This window comes from Tamandua tetradactyla, chromosome 26 (assembly GCF_023851605.1).
Source record: "Tamandua tetradactyla isolate mTamTet1 chromosome 26, mTamTet1.pri, whole genome shotgun sequence".
Classification (NCBI taxonomy): domain Eukaryota; kingdom Metazoa; phylum Chordata; class Mammalia; order Pilosa; family Myrmecophagidae; genus Tamandua; species Tamandua tetradactyla.
Genome location: NC_135352.1, coordinates 47,291,780 through 47,311,226, shown reverse-complemented (window position 1 = coordinate 47,311,226; position 19,447 = coordinate 47,291,780). Strand labels below are relative to the sequence as shown.

Below are 19,447 nucleotides of genomic sequence, written 5' to 3'. Positions count from 1 at the left end.
AGGGTCCTTGAAAATCCTGCAATGTAAAGACCACCGATTTGAGGAGAGCTGACGGTTGTATCCGAGCACCTGCAGGATGAAGCAGGTCTGCTGCCTGCTTGGCTTGATGTACACTCGCTTGCTGAGAGCAGGGACAGGGTTCACGTGGCTGGTGTGTGTGCCCAGCAGCCTTTCTCTCCCTCCTGCTCCTTCCAGACCCTGGCACAGGGTTCCCGCGGCTGCTGATCCTTTTACCAAGAGGTTCCATGTGGGCACAACCTCAGCTGCCATAAAACTTCTTACAGAAGTGGATGGAGGTGACATCGTCAACGTGGCAATGTAGGGCACACATGAGAAACAGGACAGCGTGCAGAGTGGAAACCCCCTGGAGACGACAGGCACTAGTTAGCAGGACAATATAAGGACGTTCTTTCACAAGTCATGACAATGTATGACACGAATACAAGGCATTCATAATAGGATGTCATATGGGAAAATACACCTAATGTAAACTGTGGAGTAGAGTTAATAGCGCTATTTTAATATTCTTTCATCAGCTATAAGGTAGGTGCTACATTCATCAGTGTCAACCATAGCGGCTTACATGGGAAAGCTGTATGATTTCTCTATAAACCTACAACTTGCGAAATTTAAAAAATTAATAATAATAGGACGTATTTCACAGGTCTGAGTACTGGGTGTTTTAAATGAGGTAATCCATGTAAATTGTTTCCCACAGTGCCTAGAACATAGACTCTCAATAAATTCTGGCTGCTACTGTTAAAAAGAATAGAACCATTTCAAACAAGTGCTCTCATCATTGGTGGTAAATGTTCCACACCAATGCAAGGTGCTGGGGGGTGTGTGGGAACCCTTTATTTTATGCATGGCTGTTCCGTAAGCCCACAACTTGTCTAATAAAATGTTTAAAAACATAATTCTTCTATTACCAGGTACAAAGATATCACCACACAGCAATGCACTGAGCCTGTCCATTGCATCTCGCTCTTGCGTCGACAGCGCTCTTTCTCCAGGCTCCCAGTGCCTCATCAGAGGGGAGCTCCCTGGGAGAACCGCACGCTCTCGGAGCTGGCACGGCCGTGGGCGCGGAAATGAGAAGGCTCTGAGTGTGCATCCCACCCGTCAAGGCTCGCTGAGATTTTAAAATCATTACTTAACCATAACCCTCACTGACTCTTCCTTAAAGCTGCAACAGTGTCCCTGCCATTTACAGGTTACCGAGAGGTGTGCAAGAGAAAGTGCAGGTAACGTGCCTGGAACTGAGCAGCCGCCACGGCTGCTGTTCTCGGACACGAGTGGAGCGCACGCTCCTGCGCTCCCTTCCAGCGCGAGGCTTCCAGGGCACACGAGCTGAGCCCTGCACGCGCACGCACTTGCACACGCCCGCCTGGACTTAAAGCCCGCGGGCACCGAGCCAGCCTCCGGTCCGGACAGCGGCCAGCGCCCCGCGCACGTCCGGGGCCTCGTCCCACCCACGGTGCGGCGGCGTCGGCCCCGCGCGGCCCTCACCCGGCACCAGCTCCGCAGCTGCGCCGCCCCCGGCTCACGGCCCTGCGCGGGGAAGGCACCGCCAGGGAGGGCCGAGCCGCCGTCCACGCGGACAGAGGCCGGGGCTGGACGGGCTCAGCCGGCCGCCGCGGAACAGCCACACCCGGAGGGGCCGAGGGGCGGGCAGCGCGGGGACGCGGTCGCCATGGCGACGCCCGGAGCCCCGCCCGCGGCCATCGGAGCCCCTCCCGCGGCCCCACCTCCCACCTTTCCCGGCCCACAGGCTCCGGGCCACGCCGCCATTGGCTGGATGCCGAGTCTCACTATCCTCACTCCACGCGCTGAGCCAATGGCTGGGACGGCCCGGCGTTCTTTCTCCGCGGGTCACGCCAGACCGGCAGTCGCGCAGACCAATCACAGGGTCTGGAGGGCGGGGCATGAGCCCTCACCAGCCATTGGCAGCCCCACCCCCGAGCCTTAGAGGCAACGCGCGGGCCGCAGCCCCGGAGGATCCCCACGCGACGCGACGTACCCGCGGGGCAGTGCAGGTGCGGGGTGGGGGCAGTGCAGACTGGGGGCAGGGTCGTGGGGGGGCGGGCGGAGCGCGGGTGCGCGGTGAGGGGCGGGAGCGGGGTCCTGGCGGGGGCTCGTGCTCTGAGGAGCCCGCGGGGTCGGCAGCGGGGCTGGGGGCTACCAGGAGGCTGAGCAGAGGGCGCCCCCGGCATTGGGGTCAGGGGGTTCCCAGGAGGCTGAGCAGAGGGCGGCCCCAGCATTGGAGTAAGGGTCAGGGTGCTCCCGGGGCGCTGAGCAGAGGACACCCCGGCATTGGGGTCAGGGGTCAGAGGGCTCCTGGGCCGCTGAGCAGAGGGCGTCCCCGGCATTGGGGTCAGGGGTCACGGGGCTCCCAGGAGGCTGAGCAGAGGGTGGCCCCATCATTGGAGTCAGGGTCAGGGTGCTCCCGGGGCGCTGAGCAGAGGACACCCCGGCATTGGGGTCAGGGGTCAGAGGGCTCCTGGGCCGCTGAGCAGAGGGCGTCCCCAGCATTGGGGTCAGGGGTCACGGGGCTCCCAGGAGGCTGAGCAGAGGGTGGCCCCATCATTGGGGTCAGGGGTCAGGGTGTTCCCAGGGCGCTGAGCAGAGGACACCCCGGCATTGGGGTCAGGGGTCAGAGGGCTCCTGGGCCGCTGAGCAGAGGGCGTCCCCGGCATTGGGGTCAGGTGTCAGAGGGCTCCCAGGAGGCTAGGGGAGGGGGCCCCGTCATTGGGGTCAGGGGTCAGGGTGCTCCCAGGGCGCTGAGGGGAGGGCGGCTCCAGCATTGGGGTCAGGCATCAGGGAACTTCCAGAACGTTGAGCAGAGGGTGGCCCCAGCATTGGGATCAGAGGTCAGGGGCCTCCCAGGAGGCTGAGCAGAGGGTGATCCCGGCATTGGGGTCAGGGGTCAGGGGGATCCCAGGAGCTGTGCAGAGAGCGACCCTGGCATTGGAGTGAGGGGGCTCCCAGGAGGCTGAGTAGAGGGTGCCTCCAGCATTGGGGTCAGGGTCAGGGGGCCCCTTGGGCGCTGAGCAGAGGCCCCCCCTCCCCCGGCTTTGGGGTCTGGGGACTCCCAGGGCCTGCGCAGAAGGCACCCCTGGCATTGGGGTCAGGAGCCAGGGGGCTCCTGGGGTGCTGAGCAGAGTGCGGCCCCGGCAGTGTAGTGGATGCAGTGGGGCTGGCCTGGTGAAGGACCACATCCCAGCACAGGCACCCGGAGCTCCTGACAGTCCACAGCTGGCTGAGTTTCCTTTTCCTGCAGGTGGAGCAGCTTGCCCTGGACCCACCCCGGCCTCCTGGACAGCCTCCAGTCCACCCTTTTGCCAGAAGCAGAGGAAGAGCAGCACATTTCCCAATTCCAGACCTCCCGTCCTCCTTTACCAGGTGGGTTCCTGCCTCTTCTGGGTGGGCAGCTGTGCATCCACTTCCCCCGCTGTGCCGAGCATCCAGTCCTGGCATCCCTGAGTGGACTCTGCGCTGGGGCCACGTAGGAGCCAAGTGTTAAAACAAGACCTGCGGGTTTTGTTGGGAGCAGCTGGCCTCAGGATGGCGGCAGTAAACTGTGGAGATTGTTATATAGCGCAGTCTGGGAGGAAGAGAATGTTTACCCCAAATGGTTATGTTAAGTATGGAGAAAGAGAGCACTGAAAAATAAGCTCTCTGTTCTTTCAAGAAATGCATACATGCCTTTTGTCACCCTGCAGTATTTAAGTAGGCTCTGGATAAGAATAAAGTTGTCTGAAGTCTGTCTGAAGTAAACTCAAGCTTCAGACCCCATGAGCCCGTCTGTGTCTTTCTTTCTTTCTTTCTTCCTTTCTTTTTTTCTCATCATTCCTTAATATCCTTTGAGCTCCGTTTCAATAGGAAGCAATAGGGCCACCTGAAGCTTTGGCAAAGGTCGCAGGCGTGGCAGAGGCACCAGTCGGCTGAGCCCACTCGGGGAATCATGTTTGGGACCTGAGAAATTGGTGCTGTTTTGGTAGTTTTATTTTAAAAATTATCAGAAGATGCATTTTAAGGGATTATTTTCTTGGACTTTGTTTTAGCAATCTGGCTGTTTGTTTATTTTGCAGAGACTTGAATAATGGCAGCAAGTGCAGGTGTCAGCATCCTCAGCTCGGCGTCCTTGGCTGTGGAGTACGTCGAGTCACTTGTTCCCGAGAATCCGCTGCAAGAAGCATTTAGGAATGCTTGGAACTCTATGCTGAGTAATTACACGAAGTTCCAGATTGCAACCTGGGGATCCCTCATAGTTCATGAGGCCCTTTATTTCTTGTTCTCCTTGCCTGGATTTTTGTTTCAGTTCATTCCTTACATGAAAAAGTACAAAATTCAAAAGGTGAGTGTAATGGACTTGAAACGGAATTTTATAAGGAACGTTATTATTGAATGTGTTAAAGTGAATATAACTTTGTTTTGAGACACTGTATATCAGTGCTGTCCAATAAAAACATAATATGAGCCACATACTCAGTTTTTAATTTTCTGGTAGAAGACATAAAGTATAAAGAAACAGGTAAAATTAATTTTAATAATATATGTCATTTAACCCTAAATCTAAAACGTTACCATTTTGACAGGTGATGACCATGGAAGCATATTTAAGGAGAGTTAAGATGCTGTTTCACTTCTGGTTTCTCCCAGGTCCTGGCCCCTGGTGTGGGCTGTGCACGTGGAGCCGGTCCCAGCTCAGCCGTGTACACTGTCGGTAGCTGCTCGTTACTGGGCCCTGGCTCGTTACCGACCCTGTTTCAAGGACAGTGTGTCAGATCGGCTCTAAGTAGATGCGCCCAGTTCGGGTTTGCACATTTTCATTTGTAAGCGAGCTGGAAAGATGGGGATTTCTGGGTGTCACTCCTGCCACTCCCCGAAACTGCTCAGGTCCCCGCCCGCCCGGGTGGGCCCCATGTGCTGAGGTCTGGTCAGGGCTGTCACAAGTATTGGATGGTAGTTCTGCTGCGTTCATTTGTCCCGAGGCAGTACGCAATGCTCCGAGTTTCAGGGTGTCTGATTGAATGCGCGACACGTTCCCAGGAGCCCTGTAAGCGGGACAAGGCGTCGAGGTGTACAGACGCTCTTGTCGCGTGTAGACACCGGGAGTACAGCACCCCTGCTGACACATAGCTGTGAGCTGGATGTGGATTCCAGGACAGCGTCTGCACTAGCTCCTTAGAGAGATGGTGTGTGGGCACTTGGTAAACCCATGCTGTTTGAAATGCTTGCTGTTTACTGTTCAAAGATGCATGCCAAAGTGCATCTCAGGGCACTTGGTCTTGGTAGGAAGTAGCCGTTTGGAGAGCCGTGCGACCTTGCTGAGCACAGCCTGCGGGCAGTCACGCACACATTTTCTGTCCCTGGTCTGTCTGTGAGTCTCACCAGGCCACTAATACCCCTGATTCTCCTGGGAACTTCCAGGGTTGAGGTAACTGGACGCCCAGCCAGAGAGGGAAGGAGCAAAGAGGAAAGGGGCGGGAGTATAAAGGGACGTGGCCCAAAGGAGCGTATCCTGTCGCCTTGATTTAAGACACAAGTTCCAAAAATGCTCTTATAAAAGGGCCTGCTTTGAAAGGCGGAGTTCAGTTTGGACGTCCAAGTTTTACTGTGCCCTTGGTGTCCCCCGCTGCTTTGTTTATAGGGCTGATCTGTAGGCTGGCCAGGCTGCAGCCTGTCGTTCTCCTACCTTGCCCTTCCATGCATTTGCTGTAGTTGCCTTGTTGGTCAGAGGTGGTGACCTTTCCAGAGAGCTGAGGGTTCTTGTCAGTCGAGGTACCTGAGTGGATTTAAAATGGGCAGATGAAAGAGGAAGCAGAAATCTAGCTGATTACCACTAGTTGTTCATAATCAAGTGTCGGAATCATCAGAGACTGAAAGGCTGGTAGTATGGATTCAGATCTGTACTCAGCAGGCTTTTCTTTGAGTTTCAAAACCCTGAAGTCCACTCTGAGCTTTTTTGATACTAAAGTAAATTATCAATGGTAAATCAGCACAGAGTTGCACAACATAAAGGGGTTTGAAAACAACCACAAAAATCAGTATATGTGAATTACTGGTTCACATATTTCGAAGGCAGAGACCCGGAATAACATTGAAGGTTTAGGAAGTTGCTGGGGATGAACTAGACTAAAAGCCCTTCTGCTCTCAAAGAGAGTAGACAGCTTGACAGTTACCGCTTATGCTTGCTTGCTGTGGGGAAGGTAAAAGAAGGAGAAAGAAGTGTCGTACACCTTGCAGGATCTATTTCTTAAGGAGTCATATATCTTAGTAATTCTCCAGAAATTTTTCCTTGAGGATGAATGTACTAAAAACATTCTTTTTGAAGTCTTTGACCCTGAGAAAGACATTCTTTCTTATTAGGATGCAGTTTTGTATAAAGAAGTAGAATACAGTAAACTGATATTGCATTAGATACGAGTTTTCGATTAACTGTCTAATTAGTTTATGTTCACTTCAAACAGTAAACCATGTAATTTATTATTTATATCGATTTTTTTTTGCCTGTGGTAGTTTCTTTAGCCAGATGGGTAATCAGCCAGCAAATTAAAGGTTTATTTACCATGGTTTCTGTGGGAAACAATGCCATTGTCAGCCCAAGCCTGAATGTTCGACTGACTTGTCCTAGTCACAAATTAGAGGTTTCAAGGAGTGGGGTCAGGTAACACTCAGTGGAGAGAGAGAAGGACAGTTGTAAATAACCCCTGTGTTAGTGTGTGGGGAACTGAGTCATATGCATCCCAAAGCTACTAACTGGAGGCTTTTTAGTGGCTGCCTTGGGGTCACAGGCTGGGCCTCCAGATCCGCTCCCCATGCCATGGGATCTAACTCTTCAATTTCAAGAGTAGAATTGGATTTAGAGGCCTCGATTCTCGTTAGTTCACATTCTGCTGCTAATAACTGCGTGTCTAGTCCTGTCCACGTGGCTGGACTCGGGTCTTGGCGGGTTAGCAGTGCTTCCCCTACTTTGGATGTTGTGACTATCCAAAATGTAACTGGTATTATGTCTGACTGGTAGCATTTAAAACAGTACCTGTTACTTATCACTACCATCTGGTTGCAAAACAGACACTTGCTTATCCCCCAAGAAGTTTAAGTGCAGCCCTTTAAATTTAGTACAGTTATCTATGACATGGTTTGCCAAGTCGGTTGGTATTCTGATGCAGTTTTATAAATGCCACAGTACATCCATCTCACTTTTCTCCCTTCAGCATGGATCTGAGACCTCAGTCAACTGTGGGCAGTAGCTGTCATTCCCTTTGGAACCACTGAACACATCCCTGAATTTCTTCCAGCTCAGTGTGTATAATTCTCTCTCTGAGTGGGAACAAAGGGGTGCTCAGGGCTTGGGGTTTTGGATGGACCTGTTCACCCCGAACACCGGCGTCTGATGCTGCGCCCTTACGCAGTCTCCCTGAACACATTCCGTCTGTGACGTTTCCTTAAACGTGAAGAGGATGTGGGCAGCAGAGCCTGCAATGCTGTTCATTCTGTAGCACTTCTTTAGTTTGTTTGAAAATCTTTTCTGCCGTGTTTGTAACCATGTAGTCACCTTTTTCGAGTAGGGAGAGTGATTATGAAGAATGGAAGAGGGTAGGGTGCTGTGATTCCCACTGTTATTCCTGCATAAAATTGAGGTCCCATGTAAGCATTAAGAAAAAATTAACAGGTTAAACCATGATGGCAGAGGCTAACATTGGTTGTTGTTATTTCTCTCCACAGGATAAATCAGAAACATTGGAAAACCAGTGGAAATGTTTTAAAGTGCTTCTCTTTAATCACTTTTGTATCCAGTTGCCTTTGATTTGTGGAACCTATTATTTTACAGAGTACTTCAATATTCCTTACGACTGGGAAAGAATGCCAAGATGGTATGCAGATAGAAATTTGATTTTTAAACTCAGTAATGTTTATTATCCAGTTGAAGTCTTTCTGTGTTCTCATGTAATATCTTATTGGAGAGGGTCTGTCTTTGTCAGCTCTGTTCTTTCCTAAGTGGTCACATATCCATGGAAACAACTTAATCAGAAAGATCCCACCCACAATTGGGTGGGCTACATCTCCATGGAAAACCCAATCAAAAGATCCCACCCTGAGCAGCAGGTGTGCCTCCCACAGGACTAGGTTAGGAAAAAGAGCCTGGCTTTTCTGGGGAAACAGCAGTCTCAGGCAGCACCCTTTATGGAGCCGTACACAGATGCATGTGCTTATGCTGAGCGAAGGAGAGCTGGTGTGGAAAACAAGCAAAACCATTATTACATTTCAGGTCTAAAGTGAATGAAAAAACGAGAGAATATTTTGTGAGGGTTATAATAATTGTGTCCATTGAGACAGAAATACTCAGGATCAGAGTGCTATTTGTGTTCAAATAATATTTACGTTCCCCTACATGTGCCTGACATTATCTGAATACAGATATACAAATGTACGGATATTTTTTCTATGTACTGTATATTCCACATATAGTAGGGTTTTTGTGCATATGTGCACTGGGAACTGATTTTCGCACTTAGGTTATTTCCCCCTCTTTGGTGGAAAGAGCAGAGATTTCACTGTTTGACTCCTCGGTCACGTCCCTCATGGATGTGCTGTCGTGACCCATCTCTGGTCTCACTTTGAGTCGTGTCACGTAGCTGCCCTGTGCCTAGTGCTTTTGAGAGTTGGTGGAGCAGTGTGTGCAGTGAGGTCAAGCTGGCGGGTGGGCTTCTGGTTTTACATAATCTCTCAGCAGCGTCAGCTCTAGGTTGTGTGAGTAAAAGGTGACTCAGACTCATGACCGTATTTCCATCTTGAAGGTATAAGCTCGTGGCCAGATGCTTCTGCTGTGCGGTGATTGAGGACACCTGGCATTATTTCCTGCATAGGCTCTTACACCACAAAAGAATATATAAGTATATTCATAAAGTTCATCATGAGTTCCAGGTATGTCAGAAGCACACGGGGCACATTTATTTTCCTCGGGCTGAATGTCATTGTCTTCATCGCCTGAGCGTTAAGTTGTCAGTGGTGTTTTCATTTCCTTTTCCTTTGGCATGACTGGAAAGAACATAACACACAAACCACATGCGACCAGTCCTACACATTGCCTTCATTACTTACATTTCACTGTAAATAGAAACGGAAAGAAAAATGGCATGAAATACTTCTGGCTCAGCCGTGGGGCCGGGGTGCTGGCCTGAGGCAAGTGGACACCTGGAGGTTGGCTGTAGTGATGGCAGGACCACCTGGGGGGATCTGAGATAACGCACCTGTACCTGTCCACCTGGAGAGCAGTTGCCTTGTTAACATATTCCCACCGCATTGCTGACTCCAGAAGCGATGTTTCAGATTTTGTCAGAATTGCTTTGCTGAGCTTTGTGTCGCTTTGGCTGTGACAAGATGCTCTGCGTTGAATGTGATGGACGTGGCATCAGGCCCCCCCTTTTTGTTTTTTTTGTCAGAGCAAAGCTAAAGGCATAGGCCAGAGTTAGGGCTCCAGTCAAATGTTAGTGCTTTTGTCCCAACCATTAAGACAGCAGATTTTATGGAGGACATCCGTAGGCCTTTTGATTTTGGGTAGGTGTGAAAGGATATTTTTATTGAGAATTACTATTATATGTGTATGGCTAGATATACTATCATTAGATACAGAAGCAATGTAATTTTGTAAAATTGTATTTATAAATAACATTGAATGTATCCAGTTGTTATCTTCTTGTTTAGGCTCCATTTGGAATGGAAGCTGAATACGCACATCCTCTGGAAACCCTGATTCTTGGAACTGGGTTTTTCATTGGAATCTTGCTTTTGTGTGATCACGTCATTCTTCTCTGGGCATGGGTGACCCTTCGTTTGATTGAAACTATTGATGTCCATAGGTGAGTTACGAGTTCAGGTGGTAAGGTATCAAAATGTCTTTATTTTCATGGTCATAAGATTATTTGTAATTCTAAGTAAACTAATAGGAGAAGTTATTTTAAAGAAGACAGGAGAATGTTATGGGAGTTATTAACAACTGTTAGAGTCTGGTGAAAGAGTGTCTCTAAAACAGAAAAGATAAATAATTCTTGAAATCGTACCTTAAAAGTTTCATTACAGCCCTTCTCTTTTCTCGTCTGAAATATGTAGTAACAATTTCCATAGATGTTTCAAGTTCTTTTATATTTCTGAATGTGGTTTCTAGAATGGGCACCTTTTTCTATAAATGGCATTTGTAAACATATCAGAAATAAAATGACTTAGGCGAAGTGTAGCATTATTTGAATTAGTTAATGAGTTTATGACTACCAATGAAAATGGAATTTTGGGAGTTGTATCAATGACCTTGATAGTCTTCCCCATTTTTATTTCAGTGGCTATGATATTCCTCTCAACCCTTTGCATCTCATCCCTTTCTATGCTGGTTCTCGGCATCATGATTTCCACCACATGAACTTCATTGGGAACTACGCTTCCACATTCACATGGTGGGACAGAATTTTTGGAACAGACTCTCAGTTTATCGCCTACACTGAAAAGATGAAGAAGTTTGAGAAAAAGACTGAATAAACATTGTGCTGCACTTCCTGAAAATGCGCATTTTCCTGAGTTGAAACTGTAGCTAACATTGCTTCTGAAGAGCAGAAATAAGCAAGTGTCTTGGCTGCTAAGTGGTTCAACGAGTATTTACACCTTTAATTACCTTTCTAACGGGAACTTTCTCCTCTGCCACAAGTTCTGTGTATGTAGAAAAATTACACATTTAAGTACAGCTTTTTGAAGAAATTTTAAAGACCAGGTATTAGTTTATCTCTTTTTTGCCGTAGTAGCACCGGCCCGAAGTTGGAATTGGTCTTCACATTTAACACTAGAGTGCCCGTTTCAGAGACATTTAGCAGTGGTACCATTGGCCGTAGTGAACATTTTGTAGAATTTGCCTAAAGATCAAAATATCAGGGGTTGGACCATATTATTTGATAAAGTGAGTGAAGCTGCTGAATCAGGAATACAGCCCTGAGAACTTCCACTCTCATCAGGAGCTGACCAGTTTGGGGTGATTCTCCCTTTTTTTGAGGAATCTATTTCAATTACAGTGCCCTCCTGGCATCAGTAAATTAAAGCATTTCTCATTGGTGCAAATGGAATATTTTTGCCTAAAGGTTTTCCAAGGTTCTTGAATGTTTTTTAATTGAGCTTTATTTCTGCTATTAACACTTTCATTTTGGGGTATCAAGTTCTCTTTATACTTTAATCAGTATCTTTAAACTTTGTGAATTGGTTTGCTGTATTTGCACTTTGTACTGTTTAGATAAATGTGACTTTTGCCTGATTACCTGGTATTCATTTTGGAGCATTAGCTGACACCTTTTAGTCTTACAAGGAAGGTGCACAGGAAAAGCTGCCACATATTTTTCAGTAGCAATTGCAGCTCCACCTGGTTCAAGAATGGCTAACACCAGGAAGTGTGTTTTATTCTATATCTAGCTTTTAACCATTTCCCAGTTGCTTAGATTATGGGGTGAAGAGTCATAGAAGATAGCAGGGACATAGGGCTCTCCCTGCATACAATGTCCTGTCTAGTTATAGGATAAATAAGGCCAAACCACAGGTCCATATCCATTCCTTAGGGGAAGGATATGCCCCATGTTAGTTGGAGATGTCTTGCCAATGGAAAACACTTTGTTAGTAAAATGACACAATTCAAGGTGTAGCCACCCCACCTCATGAATTCCATCAAGTTGTTTGATACAGAGACAGGCACAACATGGTCCACAATTGCAGCTTCTGCCATCAGCCACCCTAAATGACCATATATAGCATACCACAAAGACCAGAGAATTCCATGAGCATGTGCCCATTCCCACACTTCACTTGCTGTGAAGTGGAATCTTTGACCAGAAACAATGCTGTGTGGAATACCATGATGGTGGATAAGGCATTCCATAAGTCCACATATGGTAGTTTCGGCAGAAGCATTGCATGCAGACAAGGTAAGCCCATACCCGAACTATGTGTCTTTTCCAGTCAGAACAAGTCACTGCCCCTTCCATTATGGAAGTGGTCCAATGTAATCAACCTGCCACCAGGCTGATCACCTCAGGGAACGGTGCCATATCAAGGACTAAGTGTGGGTCTCTGCTGCTGGCGGATTGCATACTCATCAGCGGCCAAAGCCAGGTCAGCCTTGGTGAGTGGAAGTCCATGTTGCTGAGCCCACGTATAACCTCCATCCCTACCACTGTGACCACTTTGTTCATGAGCCCATTGGGCAATGGAAGGAATGGCTGGGAAAAGAAAATGACATATCCACAGGATGGGTTATCTTATCCACTTGATTATTAAAACCTTCCTCTGCTGAAGTCATCCTCTGATGAGTATTCACATGGGACACAAACGTTCTTTGCCCACTCAGAAAGGTCTGTCCACGTACCTCTTTCCCAGACCTCTTTGTCACCAATCATCCAATTGGGTTCCTTTCAAGTCCCTGACCAGCCAGCCAAATCATCAGCAACAGCCCATGAGTCAATACACAAACATACCTCTGGCCAGTTCTTTGAAGGAAAATAAAGAACCAGGTGCACTGCTTGACGTTCTACCTACTGGGAGGATTTTCCCCCAGCACTGTCCTTTAAGGACATCCAAGAATGGGGTTGTAGTGCTGCAGCTGTCCACTTCTGGGAGGTACCTGCATACCCTGCAGAATCATCTGTAAACCAGGCCCAAGTGTTCTCTTCCTCAGTCAACCAATTATAAGGAACTCCCCAAGAGGCCATAGCTGGGAAATAGAAGTTAATGTGGCAGGAGTAGGGGCCATGCACATTTGGGTCACTTCCTCATGTAACTTTTTTGTGCCTTCAGGACCTGCTCTGGCCCTGTCTTATACCATTTCCATTTTATGGTGGAGGGCTGCTGTCCATGTCCAACTTTATGGCTTGGCAGATGTATTAGTTTCTTAAATACTGCTAGAATGTAATATACCAGAAATGGAAAGGCTTTTATGAAGTGAAGTTAATAAGTTACAAGTTCACAGTTCTGAGACTATGGAAATATCCAAACTAAGGCATCCAGGGAATGATAACTCGGATCAAGAAGGCCAGTGACATTTGGGGTTTCTCTCTCAGTTGGAAAGGCACAGGGTGATATCTACTGGCTTTCTCTCATGGCTTCTTGGTTCATGAAGTTCCCCTGGGGGTGTTTTCCTTCTTCATCTCCAAAGGTCTCTGGCTGTGTGGACTCTGTTGGTTCTGGTTGCACTAAAGCTATTCCCAAAATGGTTCCCTCTTAAAGGGCTCCAGTAAGCAATTCCACCTTGAATAGGTGGAGACACATCTCCATGGAAAATGTCTAATCAAAATTTACTACCCACAGTTGGGTGGGTCACATCTCCATGGAAACAGATTCCATCCAGAAATATTGAATGAGGATTAAAGGGCATGACTTTTCTGAGGTACATGATAGCTTCAAACCGGCATATTTCATCCTTTGGACCCCCAAAAGATATGTTCCTTCCAAATGCAAAATACATTCAATTCCACCACAATATCACAAAGCCTTAAATCATTTCAGTGAAAATACAAATCAAAAACAGTACAAAATCTGAACAAAGGCATGGTTTGTCCTAAGGCAACATTCTTCTCTGGCTGTGGACCTGTAAAACTCAGAACAAGTTATCTGCTGCCAACATACAAAGGAAAGACAGTCATAATATACATATTCCCATTTCCACAGGGAGAAATTGGAAGGAACACAGGGGTCACTGAACCCAAACAGTTCTGGAAAGCTGCAGGGCAAACGCCATTAGATTTCAAAGTCTGAGTCATTTATCCCTGGGGTTTTGGAAACAGCAGTCCCACCCTTTCCAAGGGCCCATTGCAGCAGCCCGGCTCTCTCCAAATGCAACCTTGAGGGATCATCTTTTTCTCCGCTGCACCTCTCGGAATATCGGGGCCAAACCCAGGCTCTCTGCCATCTCCCAGGCACACGCTCAACCCCTCCAGAGCAATGGGGTGGCAGCCAGGCTCTCCCCAATCCCCAAGGAATGTACTCCACCCTCTCCAAGTCCTACGGCACAACTCTTCCAAGACATTGACATGGATGGCCCACCCTCTGCTCTTGTGGCAAATTCACCCTCTCCGAGTATTTGGGTAGGTTGGCTGTCGTGGCCTGAGGTGTCTTGGCTTCGGACCTTAGCTTCCATAATTCTGCCTCCAAAGTTATTTTTCCTTCAGTTTGTCCCTCTCCTGTCTCTTTTAGTCCAGACTGGCAGTGGCTTCATTTATACAGATCCCACAACACTCTTGTTGGTTTTCTATGCCATACACTGGGATCATGTTCATCAGAAATAAGGAGTTACCACAAATTCTTCCTGGATAACTCCAGCTCCAATCCTGGCTTTTTCTGAAATGACTGACTGGTTCCACATTTGGCCAAATCTTCACATGGGGCACCATTCTCTGGGGTCTCCCATTCTTGTAGCCCAGAATTTTCCAGAACATCGATTTCTGGTTTCTTTATAATCAAGAGTTCAGTTCTCGGCATACCTCTTTCTTGTCTCATTTCACTATAAGCTGCAAGAAGAAACTAGGCTGCACTTTCCACATTTACTTTGGAAATATCTTCTGCTAAATATCCAAGTTCATGGCTTTTAAAATGTCCCTTTCATCTAAACCAGCAGTCATTTTTTAATTTTATTTTTATTAATAAAATCAATCAACTACAATATGAACATTCTTTTTTATCATATAGTTGTATATTCATCATGATCATTTCTTAGAATATTTACATCAATTCAGAAAAAAAATAAAAAGAAAGCAGAAAAAAAATTCATACATACCATACCCCTTAACCCTCCCATTCATTGATCACTAGCATTTTAATCTACTAAATTTATTTTGACATTTGTTTCCCCTATTATTTATTTATTTTTAAACCATAAAAAATGGTTTATTTTTAAACCATAAATAATGGTTACTCATCTGTCCATAAGGTAGATAAAAGGAGCATCAGACACAAGGTTTTTACAATCACACAATCACATTGCAAAAGCTACATCATCATACAATCATCTTCAAGAAACATGGCTACTGGAACACAGCTCTACATTTTCAGGCAGTTCCCCCCAGCCTCTCTGTTAGGCCTTAACTAAAAAGGTGATATCTGTTTAATGCATAAGAACAACCTCTAGGATAACCTCTCGACTTGGTTTGGAATCTCTTAGCCATTGATACTTTATGTTGACTCATTTCTCTCTTACCCCTTTCGGTCGAGAACGTTTTCTCAATCCCTTGGTGCTGAGTCCTATCTCATTCTAGGATTTCTGTCCCACGTTGCCAGGAAGGTCCATACCCTTGGGAGTATGTCCCACGTAGAGAGGGGAAGGGCAGTGAGTTTACTTGTTGTGTTGGCTGAGAGAGAGAGGCCACATCTGAGCAACAGAAGAGGTTCTCTTGGGGGTGACTCTTAGACCTAATTTTAAGTAGGCTTAGCCTATCCTTTGCGGGGTTGAGTTTCATATGAACAAACCCCAAGATTTGGGGCTCAGCCTATTGCTTTGGTTGTCCCCACTGCTTGTGAGAATATCAAGGATTCTCCACTTGGGGAAGTTGAATTTCCCCCCTTTCTCACCATTCCCCCAAGAGGACTTCCAGCAGTCAATTTTGCCAGATTCTTTGCCACTTTAGAACAGTGCTCACCCTCCTTACAGATTACAATAGCACATGCATCATTTCTCTCTAAGGCCTTATCAGAGGTATCTTTACAGCCCACATTTTTTCCAGCAGTCTCTTCAAAGCATTCTAGGCTTTCTCTATCAAGTTTCTCACAACTCTTAAAGAATCTTCCCCTTATTCATTTAAAAAGCTATTCTAACATGCTTGATATTTGCAAACTGCAGTACCTTGCTCTTGGTATGAAAATCTGTATTAGTTTCTTAAATGCTGCCAGAATGTAACATACAGAAATGGAATGGCTTTTATAAGGGAAAGTTAATAAGTTACAAGTTCACAGTTCTAGACTATGGAAATATCCAAACTTTTTTGCCAGCTGAAAGCAAACTGTCTCTGGTGGTCCTTACTAACAGCTATTGAGAAAAAGCATTTGCCACATCAGTATCTGCATACCAAGTACCAAGGTGTTGATTTGCTCAAGCAATGATACCACATCTGGAACAGCAGCTGCAATTGGGGCTACCACCTGGTTGAGCTTACGATAATCCACTGTCATCCTCCAAGACTCATCTGTTTTCTGCACAGGACAAATAGGGCAGTTGAATGGGAATGTGGTGGGAATCACCACCCCTGCATCCTTTAAGTCCTTAAGAGTGGCACTAATCTCTGCAATCCCTCCAGGAATCCGATATTGCTTCTGAATCACTATTCTGCTAGGTAGGGGCAGTTTTAGTGGCTTCCACTTGGCCTTTCCCACCATAATAGCCCTCCCTCTATGAGTGAGTTTCTGAGTATGTCGATTCCATTCTGGAACTGGTGTGGGTCTGGGAATTGACTGGACCCACTGTGAGATGGACCTGAGCTAAAACTCCATCCATCACCTGACCTTCATAAGCCCCGACTCTGATTGGTGGACCAGAGTGATGTTTTGGGTCCCTTGGAATTAGTGTCACTTCTGAGCCAGTTTCTAATAATGCCCCAAATATTCGATCATTTCCTTTTCCCCAGTGCACAGTCACTGTGGTAAAAGGCCATAGGTCTCCTTGGAAAGGCTGGGAGGAAGGTTAATGTAAATTTGGGGCAGTGTAAAAAGGTTCTTCCCCAAGGAAATTGGCCCTGCCTTCATTCAAGGGGCTAGGGGTCTGTAAACTATCTCAAGTCTGGGAATTGATTAAGGGGCCATGAGTCTCTGTTTTTTTAATTTGTTAGACTTTGGTGCACTTGACCTAGAACTCTTCTGAGTTTAGTAGACTCATTTAGTAGACTGACTGCCCACATTTTGCACTTCTAGGTACCCCATGATCTACTAGCTAACACCACAGATCTCTGCAAGTCAGATTATTTTGCCTGCTGCTTTGAGTTTGCTGTCCATTATGGTGGCCACGTCCACTTTGTCTATGGTGATTAACTGTCACCACCTGGCTTCTGCCAACTCAGGATCCCGTCATCCCCATTGTGTTTAAGGATTCCAGCTCAGTGACAGCAGTTCCCATAGAAATATATGACCTACAGAGAAGTGCAACTACAGAGTTCTTCAGGGATGATGGTGCTAGTCTCATGAGTTTATTCCTTATGATCCTGGTGAAAGGTGTGTTCTCCGGACATTCCTGGGGTGTAAGAGCAGGCTTTCCATGATAAATCCACTCTAACACTCCCATTTCTCTAAGCCTCTGGACCCCCTCCTCTACACTATACCAGGGCAGTTCTGGCATTTCAACCTCAGGTAATTTTGGTCACCTTTGTATCCATGTTTCATCCATTCATCCAAACAAACTGTTACACCTTTTCTAACCCTTCAACATACAACACTGAATGCAGAATCTCTGCTCTGTGCTGGTTTGAAAGGATTTATGTACCCTAAAATCCAAATCAATCTTGTGGGAGCAACCATTTCTTTTAATCCCTATTCAATAATGTAGGTTGCAAAATTGATTAGGTTATTTCCACAAAGCTGTGACTCACCCACTTGTGGGTATTAACTTTTCTTCAGAGGGAGCTATAATTCCACCCATTCCAGGTGGGTCTTGATTTGTTTACTGGAATCCTTTAAAAGAGGAAGCATTTTGGAGAACGCTTGAGAATGACAGCAGAGCCACAGAGCCGAGTGACGAGAATAAGGAGAGCACCAGAGTCCCCCTTTGGAGATGGAGAAGGGAAACGCCCCCAGGGGAGCTTCATGGAGCAAGAGGCCTGAAGAGGAGGTTAGTAGATGCTGCCATGCTCATTACATGCCTTTCCAGTTGAAAGGGAAGCCATGAACTTCTCAGCCTTTCTTGAGTGATGGTAACCTCTTGTTGGTGCCCTAATTTGTGCATTTTTATAGATTTGCTTTAATTGGGACATTTTCTTGGCCTTAGAACTGTAAACTAGCAACTTATTAAATCTACCTTTTTATAAAGCCATTCTGTTTCTGGTATATTGCATTCTGGCAGCTAGCAAACTAGATTAGGGCCCGTATCAACAAATTCAACCTGATCCAACTTTATATTCCTTCCGTCATTATCCCACACCCTTAATATCCATTCCCAAACATATTCACCTGATTTCTGCCTGTATAGATTGGAAAATTCATGCAGTTTTTTAGAGGACATTGTACCTCCTCATGGGTCACGCTTTGTACTTCACCTTGTTTTCTTTTTTTGTATGCTGTGTGGTAGGGGTCACATTTCATTCTTTTTCCATGTGACTATCCCATGATTGCAGCACCATTTCTTGAAAAAAAAATTTTTTTTTGCAAGTGCACAGGCTGGGAATCGAACCTGGGTCTCCCACATGGCAGGCGAGAATTCTGTCACTGAACTATCCTTACACCCCCTTACCTCACCTTTTGAGGCATTTTAGGACTTAAGTAATAGGCCTGGAAGAAAAGAGGGGTAGTGGGGGTGGGTCATGAAAATATTAGAAGTATCTTTCAAGCCAGTTGCCTCAGGGTATTCCCTTGCATTTTCATCTGGTGAAACAGGACTAATGTCTACAGAGGAGTGAGGGCTGTTTCCCCGGCAGAGGTAGCTACAGATGTAGCAAACACTAAAGGGTTAATCTCTTCAAAAACACTGTCACCCAGAGACTTGTCTTATAAAGGCATATGATTAGCAGAATCAAATGATGATATTTTGCATATCTCTATTGTCAACTCAGTCCATAGACTCTGAGTGCCATCTTGATTATTGGAAATAGAATCATTAGTGACTTTGAATATAATCAGAGTAGAAAACCAGTTGTAAAACCCCATTCTTAAGATTCTGTTTCTCAAGAATCAACCCACTGTTGGTACAAAAGTTTTGTTAGTCAGGGTTCTCTAGGGAAACAGGACCAACAGAAGATATCTGTAAATAGTCTGAGATTTTATAAAAATGTCTCATGCAGCTGTGGGGGTGCACAAGTCCAAATTCCATCGGGCAGGCTGCAAGCGGCATTCCAGTGGAGATCTTCCACGACGTCCCCAGGGGAGGCTAGCTGGCCGAGGCAGGGATGAGAGTTTTCTCTGGTAACTGTTGAAGTCATTACCTCTCCCTTAAAAGCCTTCAACTGATTGGATTAAATGTCTGTCATTGTGGAAGACACTCCCCTTAGTTGCTTGTAGATGTGGTCAGCTCTGTTAACATACTCTGTTAAGAGTATGGGGTTACTTTTAGGAGGGATGAAAATGTTCTAGAGTTAGATCATGGTGATGGTCCTGTGAATATATTTTTTAAAAAACATTGAATTGTACACTTTAAATGGGTGAATTATTTTTTACATGAATCAAATCACAATAAAGCTGTTTTTCAAAAAAAATTCTGTAAGCAATAGGGACAGTATTTCCTTAAATCTGA

General features: G+C 46.3%; 1 protein-coding gene across 1 annotated transcript; it reads left to right on the top strand.

The window, feature by feature from the left end:
* The first annotated feature begins 1,925 nt into the window (after window positions 1-1,925).
* Window positions 1,926-11,296, top strand: MSMO1 (methylsterol monooxygenase 1). The gene is made up of 7 exons (XM_077144661.1): window positions 1,926-2,036; window positions 3,281-3,402; window positions 4,092-4,357; window positions 7,732-7,880; window positions 8,805-8,931; window positions 9,712-9,866; window positions 10,341-11,296. The coding sequence occupies exons 3-7, from the start codon at window positions 4,103-4,105 to the stop codon at window positions 10,534-10,536; spliced, it is 882 nt and encodes a 293-aa protein (XP_077000776.1). The 5' UTR covers window positions 1,926-2,036; window positions 3,281-3,402; window positions 4,092-4,102; the 3' UTR covers window positions 10,537-11,296.
* Window positions 11,297-19,447: the final 8,151 nt, after the last annotated feature.